Below are 14,909 nucleotides of genomic sequence, written 5' to 3'. Positions count from 1 at the left end.
CTTATGACACATGCATAGTACAGTAACTTATTGTTATGAATTATTGTAACTTGCTATGAAGTAAATTTTATCAGTACTTCTGTAGAAAGCACCAACCTGTTTCAGGCTTCATTTCAGTGGCTCTTCCTTCTGCTTTAATGGAGGCTGATTCTGTTGACTCTGTTACTGCAAAAAGTGAAGCAACAACCTTTACCACCTCACAGTTTCAGCACCAACAAAAGTTCTAGATAAAAGGTTAGACTGTGGTCTACAGACTAGTGATTTCTTCAAGAAACTCCTCTGAAGCAACTAGTGGTCATTGTCACATTTTCCAGATATTTTAACCTCAACTCTTAGGTATTTTTAAATCAGAAAATTGAATTTTTGATCAAATGGAAGAATTACAAGAAAACAAGTGGACTTATCTCTAAGATTCTTCCAGTTAGTCCATTTGCTATTACACTCTCTGATTGAGAGAAGCTTATCTTTTTTCCCCACCCTAAGCAGTCCACCTGAGTAGCATAAACACAATTCTGAACTTGAACTAACTATAATTAATTTGGTATTGTCTGGGTTTCTTTCTGATCTGCATGCTCTAAATACTCTCTCACATCTGTGGGAAAATAACAAGAGTGGTGAGGAGGACTGTAAACATATTCAAGAGACGTGCAGTAGGGGTGCAAAACCCCACATACATGTATGATATTAACTGCTGCTTAGTCTTGTGTGTTTGACAAGTGGAACAGCTGTGTTCAGATAACACAGGTGTGTGACAGACTTACAAGGCATCTTACGGGACACGCCACAGATTCCTGCCCTGCTGTGGGAAAGATGGAAGCCCTGTGGTAAATACAGCTGTGTGAATCCCTGACACAGAGGGAAGGGAGCAGGTTTGGCCATTGTCTGGCAGGGACTGAGCTCTGCAGTGCCAGTGCTCCCCCTTGGGTGCCTCTGCCAGGTGCTGCTTCGAGGCTTCCCCGCTGGTGAGGTGAAAAGATAAATGCATTCTTTGCATCTGCAGTTCTGTGGCTGCCCACCTGAGTTTCTTATCTCTTAAGGTGGCTTTACTTTAATGTTCAGCCAGCTATACTTTCTGTTGCCTGCCAATTAAAGAGCATAAAAAGCTTACCAGGCTCATTACTGCTCTCACTTTGATCTCGTGGTGCTCTGGAGGGTGGCGAGGGCGCCTTGCGCTTCGTCCTGCGCAGCGAGGAGCTCACGGAAGCGCTGTCACTGAGCGGCAGGGAGCCCCTCCTCACCAACCCCACCGGGGCCTGGCAAGGGACACAGGCCAGGAACAGCATCAGCATCAGGGAAAAACACCAAAACACCTCCAGTCCTTATTCTCCAGAAGTATTTATAATATACATTTGGGAAAGAGAGAATGTACTACCAAACGTATTGTGTTTTTCATCTTAAATCCTCCAAGGAGTTGTTTTTAAAAAAAAAGATTTTCTCAAGTAATTGAATATATTCACAGAGGTACAACATAGAGTAATAAAAGAAAAATCAGTTGTTACCTGTAGTGTAAAAGAGAATTTGAATTCTTTTATGCCCAAAGGCTATTCTACAAACCCAAAAAAAATCTTTTCTAAAAGTAGCTAAAATCATTGTGGAAAGAAGTTTCAACTACACCCCACCATAACAACATAACACAGTGTTTCCTTCTCCATTCTTTCAACAGCAGTCCTAATTGGCCTGTACACATAATTATTATGAATTTCTTTCGCTTCTTGAAATACCTGAACTTTTGTAAAAATTTTTGGAATGCCTGATTTCAGAACTTATCAAGTACAACACTTAACAAAGTTAAATTTAGTAAGTTGCAAAAAAAGTCATAGCACCTACTGATATTACAGCACAGTAATGTCCTCATTATTGGAGCAAAAGTAAAAAAATCTTAATTTACAAATAATCAAAACAATTTGAAAAATGAACAAAGGATACCTGCTGAAGGCCTCATATTTTAATGATATAGCTGTCCAATTGCATTTTAAGCTGTTTTAGAAACACTGTCTCTGTCTCAGAAAGACAGTAGTTGTAAATTTGCCTGCCATTCTTAACTACAGTTTGCCTTATGCTGAAGAAAATTATATCCACATCTACTAGATGGACAATGTTCAGAATTTCAACAATAAAGGAATGCATTTTGAAACTGGACACAGCTGCCTGTTTCTGTAGTAATTCTGAATCCTATCACTTGTCTACTCAACAATATAATAAAATCCTGCAGTGACATTCATTTCTGTCTAGAAGGATCCACACAGCAGTTGGGTGTAGGGTCATCTCCAGAGAACTTCTCTGTGCTTCAATTAACCAGCCCACTTCACAAAGCACAATACCAAGGAACAGAGAAGATATAAAAACACCTACATATTCTTGCTTCACTGACAATCCTTTCAAAAACATCAGACAATAGAATTGTTGACCGTGTCAATTTCCATAGAAAAAGATGCTTATCATTTAGAAAGCTACCACTGAACAAATATCCAAAGATTCCACAGTAAGTGGGATATTAAGGACCAAAAGCTAGAGTATTTGGTTGCATACAATCAAATCTATAAAGAAAATTACAACAGAAAAGATACTGGAACAAGATGTCTGTCAGGCAGTGTTTTGCCTGAGAGACAAATCCCATGAGATTGCAGTACAATACCTGAATGAATGAACAGGGCTTTGAATGAAAAACTATCCTCTGAGCCACCCTGGGCACCCTCAGTCATCTCCTTTGTTCCACCCTGATCAGGTACAACAGATCCACAGATACTGCACTATAACAAGCACCACTGCCCAAAAATGTACACATAATTCCACATCACTCTACTGCCACAGCAAGCAAGTCAAACCTTTTACAGCAAACCAAGAGTCAGGGTTTAAGAGAGAAAACACAAAGCACAAGGTGAAAAGGTTCTTTTAAGAACACCAGAGGATATGAACACAGCACTCCTAATTAAAAATACTTGCATGCTTGAGTAGATTTTAAACAAGTCAGTTTCTAGATTAAAATGTCACACAACAAAAAACACTTTACACTTTTATAATTTCTTATTCACAGTTCCAAAATAGTTCTTAAAAAGTAAAAATAATTAATAGTATTCAGCCTTTGAATTTATTCAGGAGTGGATATCAAATACAATACAATTTCCCTAAATGAGGCTTTTTTTTGTTGCTGAAGTATTTCCTCCTCGCAGCCGGGCAGTTGTGCTTGTCTCCTGCCTGGCAGCTGTGCTCAGGCTGCAGCCCCTGTGCCCTGCACAAAGCCACATTTCCCTGTTCCAAGGTCTGCAGCCTCGTGCCTCCCCAGGCTCCCCGGGCTCGGCTGGCACCGCGCTCTGCGCACGCTCGCTCGGCTGAACAGATGTCACCAGAGTTCCCTTCTGCACACAACAAGTGTCTGTGCAGGGGGGGAATAATGCTCTCAGCATAGGAGCACAAATGCTACTTGAAGATTTTTATAAGCCTTTCTAGTGCCCTTTGCATCCAAAGAAACAAACAATTTGCAAAGAGAGATTTCAAGAAAGTACTAAATGTTCCAGTTGAGGTTCAAGTGTTGAACAGATTTTCTCAGGAATTATTCAACATATGAATATTAAGAGCTTTCAAATCCTAACAAAGGCTGTAATGTGAAAATAGTACTTTAAACAGATGGAAAAAAAAATTAAAATAATGTCATTAAGACATATTTGACAAAGCTGTGGAATATACATCTGGGTGTTCATGTGCCATACCAACTGCCTATGATAACCGGTGCTTTATCAGCTACATTTAAATTAAAATTCTTGTTAGGATCACTAAAGTAATTAACTGTGTTTATGCAGAAACACCAGTGAACTCTGTCATAACTTCTATAACGCATGCAGGAGTTCTGCTTTTAACACCATACATCCTCCTCATCCTGCAACAAGCAAGGGTGGATATGCAAACTTTTTAGTCTCAAATCTGGCACCAAATCCCACCCATAGCAAACACTAGTAGATGCCAGTGCTTCCCAAGTTCCAGTCTCTGCAAGCAGTGGCAGACATAGTGCCTTGCCCTTCTTACCATTTCAAAAAAGCAAATAAAGGAAATTAAGGCACAGTAATTTTTAAGCTGCAATGGAAGCAAAAAAACAAAAAGGCACCTGGGAAAGAATACAGAAGTAGTGAAGCATTTCAGTGTGCTGGAAAGCCTCACATCAAGGGTCACTAGACAGAGATTTTCATATCACCACATCCTACCTGTTGCTCCATACATTTATCTATGTTCAACAGAGATATATAGGTGACTGTATCATGTAGAGATAGCAAAGCACATTGCTACTCATATTGCTAGTACTTCTTTCCTCCCTTTGTGTATGCAGGCAAACATATGTCCAAGGAATAACAGCAAAAAATATGTATTTGACCCTACAATAACTCATGCACTCAATTTCTATTACATGGCTTAGGCTTCCTAAAATACTTACATTTATCCTAAGTACTACAAAGGAAGTAATATATCTCTGATCCACTGGAAATAAAAGACATACAGAATATATTTGAAGAAACTCAGATGGTGATATTCTGTCCCAACAACCAACATGACTATTTTTTCCTAGGATTTATCTAGCTGGTACAGAAGCAAATACAATAAAGGAGTAAAGTTATACATTTGATATACTGAAAAGAATATGCATGCAACATTCACCACCAATGCTGAAACATCTCAGAATAGTATCAGATTATCTTTATGCAAAATTCAAGTAGTCCTGAGCACTCTCTTCTCCCTGGTAACCCTGATTCTACCCAAAACTTCCTTGCTGTCCATAGTGCTCAGTGCATCATTGCCCAGCTTCTCCTTTAAAGAGCTGACCATCAAGTTGCAGGCAAACAAGTCTCTGGTGTAATTTCTCCAGCATGGAACTCACCCCCTCAGAAATCCTAACTAAGATGTCCTGTGACAATAGCTAAAAAAAAAAAAAAGATCTTTTTAGAAGTACTTTATGGTTTAGCTGCTTCCCACCCTTCCCCCATCTTTTTCTTCCCTTTCTTTTTTAAGAGAAAGCCTGGAAATTTAGATTTCTTTAGGAGGTAGGGTTGTGTAAGTAACAGCAATTTTTATTTCTACTGTAAATGTTTTAACTAAAAATCTTCACTTAATTGTTCCTATGCAAGCATAGTTTACACATGCTCCTAACAATAACTGTCAACAGGGTAAGGAGAGAAACATTAATGGGATAAAAGCAGGTGTATCAGTCTAGCTTTTATAAATAAAGCAGAAAGAAGAAAATCAGCCATGCTATTTTAAACACAATCAAATGCTTTTCTTTTAAAGAAGTGTTATTACTAGAAAATTGCAACCACTTTTATGAAAACTGTGAAGATACACACACTAAATTCTACAACACTTTGCAAAAACCCTTGAGAGCCCTCTCTACTTACAAGTGTATTTAAACTTGCTAGTTCTAAACATACTTCTGACAAGAGTCATCTTGCCAAGAACTAGAACTGACAAATAACTGAGGGATTTCAATATCAGTGACTAACATGCTTATTTCCCACCTGATTGAACACAGAAATTTGCTGGACAAACATTAACCATTTAAGCTTACCAGATATCCCCAAGTCTCATGCAGAAAAATAAGCAAATCATGCAATGTAATAACTTGTAAAAGGTACCCTGACATCCACTGTAGTATTTTCTCCCCTAAAAACAGGACCATGTCCCTAAAAACTAATTCTATAATCACCTTGAAATGGAGGCAGAAAGAATTCCAATCCTCATATCAGAATGTAACTAGTCACACAAAGACAAAGCAGTTTCTTCAATGGAAGAGTAGAGAAGCTGTAGGAGGTAAATATTAAAACTCTTCTGCATACTGTGAGAAACTGGACTACAATATGTTGAGAATTTGAAGAAAGAAAACAGTGAGAACTCTGTTCCCTTAAAGTTGGCTCATTTCATGTTGTCTGATATTACTACTTTGACACATTTCTCTCAAAACCAGGCAGACAATTCATCCAGGCAAAATTGACATCTCTCACTCTGTGCTCCTTGTGGATACTACAAAAGAGGTTTGTCCATCATAGGGCCCATACAGAAGGTCATCCTGGTCCATAGAAGAAATAAAGTATGTATCCAGTCTGCCAAGTAAACTGAAGGGCAGGCTATGGAACTTAGGCATTGTTAAAAGCAGTATGATTTGCAATGAAATGCTTTTTGTAAGGCAAAAGGAGATAAAAAGTAAACCTTAAGAGAATGAAAAAAAAAAAAAACAAAAAAAAAACAAAAGGTGTATCTTCACTTTTGTAAATTAACTTCACTGGACACTGAAGTAGCAGTGAAATTCCCAGATATATCAAATATCCCAGTGAACACACCAATCAGCCTGGTGAGCAAACTAAAGTCCTATCAGCACAGAACATGATTGACCAAATTCTTAAATTGTTTACAATGAAATACTTCTGATCTAATTATTTTGGTGCTGACTTCAAGTTTGCTGAAGGTGGATTCAGTTCCATGATGTAGATTGTTTATAAAGATATTTAACAGTATTGGCCATACTACCAGCTTCTTGGGAAGTCCACATTACAACCAGTGTGACTTGGAACCATTACCCACACTGTCTGAACTGCAGCCACTTCTTGTCCTATCTTGTGTTTTGTCTGTCCAGCTTGTATCTCACTTTTTCAGATAGAATTTAGAATTTAATTAGAATTTAAGATAGACTGTGATGAACACCTTGCTAAAAGGTAGATGACCTCATCCTCTATCCTTGGATTTCTGCTTGCCAGTAATTTACAAATTTCTTAGTCTTGGCATCTTCTGCCACTTGGAGCACCAGACTTGCTTTTGCATTCCCCTAAGAGAACCTCTGCACGTCCAAGAAGTATCTATGTATTTCTTTCTGGGAATTTTCTGCCCCCTTTTATTTTTGCACTTGAGTTCTTTCAGTAGCACATTTAAATTAGACAGTTTAAAAACATTTAAGTGTTTGTTTTTATGTTTCTATTCCTATTCCCACTTAGGAGAATGGATTACTCTTTGTACTGCAGGAAGGCTGTCTCTGAAAATGTCTCAGTACTCTTCCAAGTAGCAACTTGATTGTCCAAGGAAGTCTCCCAGGGGATCCTTTACCCTGATCAAGTTGAGCAATATGTACTATGCCAAATTCATTCCTTAGATGATAGGAAGATACAAAAAAAAAAAAAAAAGAAAAAAATTGTCCATATTTAAGTCCCAAGCACTACATTTTCTAATAAACCACTGTGCAATCAAATCCCAACGAGAGAAAAGTTACCTTAAAAAAAGCATGCCAAAGGCTTTTTAAGTGAGTTGCACAAAGTAGTACAAAATAGAAAATATACAAAAAATATAACTTAATCTGGATGTCCTCTCTTTGTAAGCTATTCAATTTCAGTCAGATCACTTTAGATCAGTTAGAAATGTCAGTAAAAATAATAAATCTAAGAAATTGTTTGAGTGACAGCCAAGCAATCACACATTACTTTTAGACATAATAGGATATTAATCATTTACAGCATGTGAACATTATTAAGTTATTTTTTAAGAAATTGAATTCAATTAAAAGAGAAACATGGTGAAGTAAAAAAAAAAAAGAAAAAAAAAAATCATGGTTTTCTCACTCTCCCCAAAGACTTCTTTTACTAAAATTCAGAAAGAAACCTTTGTCTTCTTCAAATGATAAAGCTTTTCAGCAGGACACAATACACAAAGGCAGAACTTCTGTTAAACAGTGCTCTCTTGTGGTTCTGTGCATCAGTGAAAGATAAAATCAATGTATAAAGGTAGTCATAGCCTGAAATTTCTTGTCGTCAAGTCTAACTCAAAATTAGTTGCTCAGACTTGGATTTCATTTAGTTCTCCATTTAACTTTTCTAGCATGTCCATAACCTCATATTTAAAGACCACCTTTAGATACTGTATTCAAAGCAAAGTACAAAATAAATTTTAAAATACATATTAAAAAATTTAACCTTGGTCTTTAACTGAAATTCACAATTGACAATATGTGCAATACCAGGATGGCTGTCAATGCATCAATTCTCACAAATTCTATTGGCAGAATTTCTGCATGTCATGGGATATATCTATATCTATATCTATATCTATATCTATATCTATATCTATATCTATATCTATATCTATATCTATATCTATATCTATATCTATATCTATATCTATATCTATATCTATATCTATAGATAGATAGATACGTAGATAGACAGATAGATAGATAGATAGATAGATAGATAGATAGATAGATATGTTACTCAAATGCATCACCCAGATCTCATAGCTACAAATTAAAACAGCCTAATTCTTAAAATAAAAATCTTACTTTATCTTGCTGGGAACAATGTTTAGACTGGTCCCCATGTCCACTTTTTTCTACAATGTGTAAAGAACAAACTACTCGCTATCCCATGTAACTAAAACATTCAAAATTAACAGGAATAATTTATCCAAATTACAAGTTAGAATAAAGTGAGACCACCTCCTCATAATTAAATACATAAGGTATTCATCCAAAATAACAAAAAGGTGCTTATAAGACCAATTTACATAAGAAGTTGGTTTTAACTTTTCAAAATACAGCAGGCTACTTTGGTTATAAAGTTTAAAAGGAATGCATCACTCCATTTCTATAGTTATTTTCTAGCTAAAACTTTTGAAAGCAATTACTTCACTTCTCCATTTATTCCAAGCCTCCCCACGTCCCAACAACGGGGCTACCAGGGCGGCTGTGTCTGTGCTTCCCAAGAGAAGGCAAGCACGCGCGGCTGACCTGCTGGCTGCCCTGGAAGCTGCTGGACTTGGCCAGGCCGGCTGCGGCTGTGGCTGGGGCTGGGGCTGGGGCTGGGGCGGCCGGGGGCGGCAGCGGCGCCCGCCGCTTCTTGGGCATCTCGGCCGGCAGCGTGCTCGAGTCGTACTGCCTGCTCACCGTGCTGGACCTCGCGACAAACACCGGCCGCGGCTTGCTCATCAGTGGAGTTGCTGGGGCACTGGCAGCCTTGAGGTGTGGGGAATAAAAAGAAACCCAAGTTGCGTGTATTTTCTGGAAAATAATCAACAGGATGGACTGCTCGATGTGAATGTGTTTCTACAAGTTTTCTTTGTACAAAGTTACACCTTACTTGTTCTCTTTTCTTCTTGTTTCGTTGAAAAAAGCTGAAAAATCCTTTGTTTTCTTTCTCCTTCAGAACATCTATGTTTTCAGAGTGGTAGGAGCCTAAAATAGGAAACAATAGTTCTAGATGTTATTTCGTGCAGAGATTATTTCTCCTGCATTCTTACTATTTCACCATATCATAAACTTCCTGCAATGATACTCAAAACACATCATAAATCACCCCTATCAATAATTTTTTCTAGGTGCTGCAAAACAAACATTTTGCCTATCATCCATGTTCTTCTCTCCTTCTCAGAGCTCAGGGCACATGAGTTTCAGCTGCCCTTAATACCAGCACTTACTTTGGCCCACCCCACTTGTCATATGCTACGGTTCATAATCACAAAGCCAGTAAAAGGGAAGAAGACCTTCGGACTTTTCAGCTCTCCATTTCTACTGGCTTAAATTTGTGGCAAAGTGTGAAGTGGGACAAGCCAGACCCCAGCCTGCACATGGTTGTAACTATGGAGAAAGATCACCCAAACAATCAGTGCACACATAACTGCGTGGCAGTCATAGTGAACACAGCCAAATCTCTCCTCGTTATCTTGCAGAATTTATCCTCCTTAAATTGCTTTGTTCATGCACAGGGCAGAAGACTTGTAAATCTCGTGACTGACTTTTTAAAAATTTTATCAGAATGAACTTTCTTAAAGAAATTATTTTGAATGCAAACATAATGAGCAACAGAAATCAGCAAGTCTGGTAAAAGTATCAATATAAACATGACCCTAAATTGAATAAATTGATCTAGGGTAAAACCATACAAAAATACTTTATATATAGCCATGTATATCCAATTCTGCACTATCATTTGCAATATGCATTTAAGATAGGACAGAGATATTATTATTGTCACAGTTAAGCAGATGCTATAATAAGAGCAGGGGCTAATGTCCTGTAAGTGCTAAATTTCACTGCCTGTTTCAGTAAATCATACCTTGAAAAGATGGTAAATTTAAATCAACTGGTGATGCGGCTACAGAAAGACAAAAACAAAGACAGAAAATGTGAATCTGAATCAAGGATATAGTAACAACATACAAAGACAAAGCCAAACTGGATCTTCAACATCAGGGAAAAATTACTCTGGGTACTTTGCAGAAGTAAAAGAATGTGCATCTTTACTGCCTCATACTTAAATCATTCAAGAACTTGAGCCTGAAGACATTCAACAGAGACTGCAACTGTGTACATAAATAGGGAGGCTCCACTTATATTTCTGAAGCAAAGAGAAAAATCAGTATGTAGAACAGTCTGCTCTGGTTTGGATGGTTAGGCAGTCCAAACTCAGAAAAAAAAAGACGAATCTAAAATTAAAATAGAATATTAATTAAATTTGAATTTAAATTCTATGAAGTAAAAGATGCACCTCACCATTTATTTTCATAAAGATAATGGAAAATTCAGAGCTTTGAACCTGCCTGCAAAATTGAAATGCTTAATTTCTTCTTCAAGAGAATTGAAGAATATCTAAATTTCCTAGCAGGGCACTGCTGTGCAGAAAGCATATATGCTGTGATGTGCTCTCCTAAGGACTTTCTCTTCAAGTGAAACACACATCATATCATGAAAAAAGCAGCTTTTCCAGTCTGTAGATGGAAGCAGTAAATAACCAGACAAAAAACCAAATAATGCACTTGGGAGCACACATAGTCAAAGTAACACGTTTAGGCAAGTTAAAATATGTTGGTTTCCAGTGTGGAAGAGAGAGATATTTCATTTTTGTTTTCTCTGTGGAAAAATGAAATACTGTCCAAATCTGTCATTCTGACCTTTAGGAAGTAAACAGAGAGACCTCTTGAAAATGTAACCACCAAACAGTAAGGTTACCATATTTTGGTAGAAAGAGGGGGAAAGACAAAACCCCAACAAGCCTCACAAGTTTTAAACAGGAATAAAATGAAGCAAATAAAACAGTGGTCAATATCCACAGCGAGTCAATCAATATTACTGCTTTCTACACTGAGGTGAAATTTCCTGTAAGAAATGTCTGAAACGGAACAAACCACATTGTACAAAATTTTAAATTACAGTATAGTAAACTGGCCACCTGTCCAGATGAAGTTAAAATCTGGCCTAGGAATATCTGTACAAATATTAGAAAATTAGTACATTGTATCCCTGTCAGACTAGCATTAAAAAGACAATTACAATTCCTTCACAATCTATAAAATTAGCAAGCAGCACTCAGAAGTATGCATAAAGACCATCAGAACATGCTAGTGCTTTTAAAATTTTCAATTATTATAAAGAAAACTAATTTCCTCTAACATTTGTATTCTTTTCATCATTAAATCCTGTAGGAACTAAGGGAAATAGGGTGTTGGAGTTTTTGGGGAAGGTGTGAGGGAAGGAAAATAAGACTTTACATTTAAGTAAGGATTTGTACTCAGCTAACTCTGCTGGCACTGAACACTTGGTTAGAAAATAAAACTTTTATACAGCACTTCTCTAAACAAAAGTCCAGGTACACATGAGTCAGTTTCAATTTTGTGGAAAATCAATTAAATATATATTAAATTTCTAGAAAGTATTTTCATAGGTAAAAAAAACCCCAACAACATGTACACAATTATGAAGCAATTGTCTTTTCTGTAACAGCAGCTTACAAAAGTTACCTTACCTTGACTGACATCCATGGCATACAGCTCTCTTAGTCCAAGGTCATTAAGAGATTTTGTCAGATCAAGGGGTTCTTGAGACTGGTAACTCTTCAGTAGCAGAGTGTGTGAAGGATCAAACTCACATTTGCTACAGATAACTGGTATTAGCTCTTGAAGGGGTGAATGTGGACTAACTCTTACTACTGTTTTCTGTGTCTTCTTGTAGTTTATCACTACCCTCACTGTTTGCTAAAGAGAAGAAAATTCCAATAAATACCAGCACAAATTCTGAAAGAAATAGCATTTTTACAGCAGCCTCACAGTAATCACCAGACTTCCAACTTGACCAGTGCTGCAGGTTCAGAAACATCACATAAGAAAGAACTATTTTGCTATTCCCTTCCATGCAGGAAAAGGGCATATGAAGCAGACTGCCTTCTCCTTCACAGTGCCATTTGCCTGTACAGCAAATGCAGGGTTACATGGGCAGCCTTAGAAGTCAGGTGATGAGCCACAAGCAAGTGCCTGTGAACATGTGTGTGGAAGGAAAGCAGAAGGGCAGCAGAAGAGCTCTCCTGACCCCTCTGTAAGTACTTTAGATATACTAAAAGTCAGTATTCTTCTACATAGCAGAATGAAAAAGGTGGAAGGAAAGATTAAGGCAACATCCAGAAATTGGGTTAGTACCTCTTAAAGCTCCTGCCCTCTTCAGGGTATATAAAAAAAGCCAAGAGAGAACAGTATGTTTTGAAGGAAAATGAACATACAATCAGAAGGGTACATATATCACAGCATGACAGATGGTACAAGATGTTGATTTTCAGTTTGTTCAAGGCTGTACTCAGCCATACTTCATCTGCAGAATTTTTCAGAAGGCTGATAAAGCATGGAATTTCAAATAATATTGTAATATGTCTTTCTTTCAGCAGCAAAGATGTTTGCTGCAATAAATTGACATGTATTATAGCTAAGAGGAGCTTAACAAAAACAGACTAAAGCATTTCACAGAGCTTCAAGATGAGAGGGTGAAAGATAACAGGAAATACTGAAACAAGAGGATGAGCTACCAGCTTAATTTGTTGAATACAAGAGTAATTCTAATTTCTCAATATGCTTAATTTTAGTTCTCACCTCTGGTATAACTGGAGCAGGTTTCTTCTTATCTATTTGTTTTGCCTTTACAATGACCTTTTCCACTTCAAGCATTCCCACTGGTGTGTTGGGTTTGAATTTAATCTGGCTGTTTTCTGCTGATACTAACTCTATGGTATAACTTGATGGATTTAAATGATACTGTGCACAGAGAAAGATCAGCAAGTCCATCATGGGCTTCCTGTAAAAGACAAATGGAACTGTCACAACAGATGACAATTAAGCAGGCTATAACAAGATGTGCTGCTAAACATTTAATTCATGTCATCCTTTCCTTTCCAGGACTAAATAATTACTGCTAGACACCAACTTTAAATATCTTGCAGCTTTAAAAAACATAATTAAAAAAAATAAGTCAGTCCCCCAAAAAGCCACTAAGAAGAAAATGAAACCAGTTTGAACAAAAGTATGCCAAGTACTTGAACAGAGTGGGAACTTCTTGTTATGTGAAGCTTCTCCTGAGGCCAGCAGGGACATGAGGATTAGATACCCCACAGTGGGAACTTTAACAGTGGTGATAAATACTCTGTTACTCGATAACAACAGTTCTTTTGCAAATCTTGGCATTTTTATATCCATTTTGAGTTACAAGGGACTTTATTTTCAGAAAGTCTGAGCATGAGCCACTTGGAAGATAGAGAAGAAATTAAGTTTGAGAATGTCACATTTTAAGCAGGTCTTGCACGAGGGAATTATCTAGGTGCTTAACACCAACAGTGAGAAATAAGCTAAATGACAATACAGTAGGCAAATGCCATTTCTTGAGAAGCTCTGTGATGTAAGTTCTCCCGACAATGAAGAATGGCCAACAGAATTTTTCAGATGTGGTCAGTACCTGCATGTCCTTGTTCCCTCAGTGTTTAATAAGGAATATGCAGAACAGGGTATTTAAGATAGGCTGAGTATTTCCAATTGCTACTGAAATGCATTTAATAAAGTTGTACTATAAACAAAAATGTCACAGATGTTTAATTCGACCAAAAGAAGGAGAATGTCCTAACATTGTATGCTATGGAACTGAGTTAGGTTACAGCACTATCATATCATTCCTCAATTTTTTTTGAGTTGGGTATGGACAATTTCATTGTGACACCTTCTACACCTTTCAGTTACAACTATGTACAAGGAAATCCATCACCTGCTCTCTGTACAAGGATATTATGAAAATAAAAGTCTGAAGCAATCAAATGGTATGTTGAAAAAAATGCTGACGTGTCTCTGAGAAAATTAATACAGGGTTTGGCTGGTATGGCTTTATCAGAAATCTTAAATTCTAGATGTAATCTCATAACAGAGGCAAGTTTTCCGGTAGCACAGCCAAATGTGGAAACAGCTTTTACAAAGAACCATCAGATTAAGCAGAATTCTAGATAACAAAGATCATTAATATATTTATTAAGCAGCAAGTTAAAGCAGACTTCTCACATGATACAGTTCTATAAAAATCATTAAGAATGACTCAATATTAAAAGCTATTGTGAACACTGAATTTTTCCCCTTTAATTTACCCTAAAATAACATTCTTGTTTCTCTTCATCTTAAAGGACAAATGTTCCATAAGCAAACCGTCTTCTGATTTCTAGCAGGAGGGCTGGACTCTCTGGTGCACATGCTGCACTTCCAGCAGGTAACTGTTTGAAAGCTGACAGATATTTGCTCTCCAGAAGAAAGCTGCTGCCTGCATAAGTGGCAGGAGAACACTTTCCTCAGGAGACAAAGGCAGGAGGAACAATAAAACAAAAAAACATACAGAATTGGTACTCCAATGTGTGAAAAAGCAGTTATCAGATGGTCTGAAGAGGTACAGGAGAATGTAATATGCTTTCATCTAGATGATATATAACAGCCTGAGGAATACCATGTGAAATGCAGAATAACAACTGCTGCTCCCTCTTCACATTGCTAAATGAGGAAGTTTGTTTCCATGCCTCTCCAGTATATAGCACAACCCTCTTCAGTTACAAGACAGAAGGAGGGAATACTTGTACTTGAAGATTTCTTGTACTTCTAATCCCTAATAA

At 37.3% G+C, this 14,909-nt stretch overlaps 1 protein-coding gene across 11 annotated transcripts in view; it reads right to left on the bottom strand.

The window, feature by feature from the left end:
• Positions 1 to 14,909, bottom strand: part of COBLL1 (cordon-bleu WH2 repeat protein like 1) — a 75,755-nt gene that overhangs the window by 15,257 nt on the left and 45,589 nt on the right. For all 11 annotated transcript variants that reach the window (XM_056496113.1, XM_056496114.1, XM_056496116.1 and 8 more), the window contains 7 exons: positions 12,868 to 13,069; positions 11,757 to 11,985; positions 10,071 to 10,109; positions 9,096 to 9,190; positions 8,747 to 8,971; positions 1,109 to 1,253; positions 97 to 165 (listed from right to left, as the gene is read on the bottom strand). In XM_056496113.1, the coding sequence (XP_056352088.1) occupies positions 97 to 165; positions 1,109 to 1,253; positions 8,747 to 8,971; positions 9,096 to 9,190; positions 10,071 to 10,109; positions 11,757 to 11,985; positions 12,868 to 13,069 (1,004 nt within the window). The remainder of the gene's footprint in view (positions 1 to 96; positions 166 to 1,108; positions 1,254 to 8,746; positions 8,972 to 9,095; positions 9,191 to 10,070; positions 10,110 to 11,756; positions 11,986 to 12,867; positions 13,070 to 14,909) is intronic.

Source organism: Oenanthe melanoleuca, chromosome 7, assembly GCF_029582105.1.
Source record: "Oenanthe melanoleuca isolate GR-GAL-2019-014 chromosome 7, OMel1.0, whole genome shotgun sequence".
Taxonomy (NCBI): Eukaryota; Metazoa; Chordata; class Aves; order Passeriformes; family Muscicapidae; genus Oenanthe; species Oenanthe melanoleuca.
The sequence above is the reverse complement of the archived record's forward strand: the minus strand, read 5'-3'. Positions and strand labels throughout refer to the sequence as shown.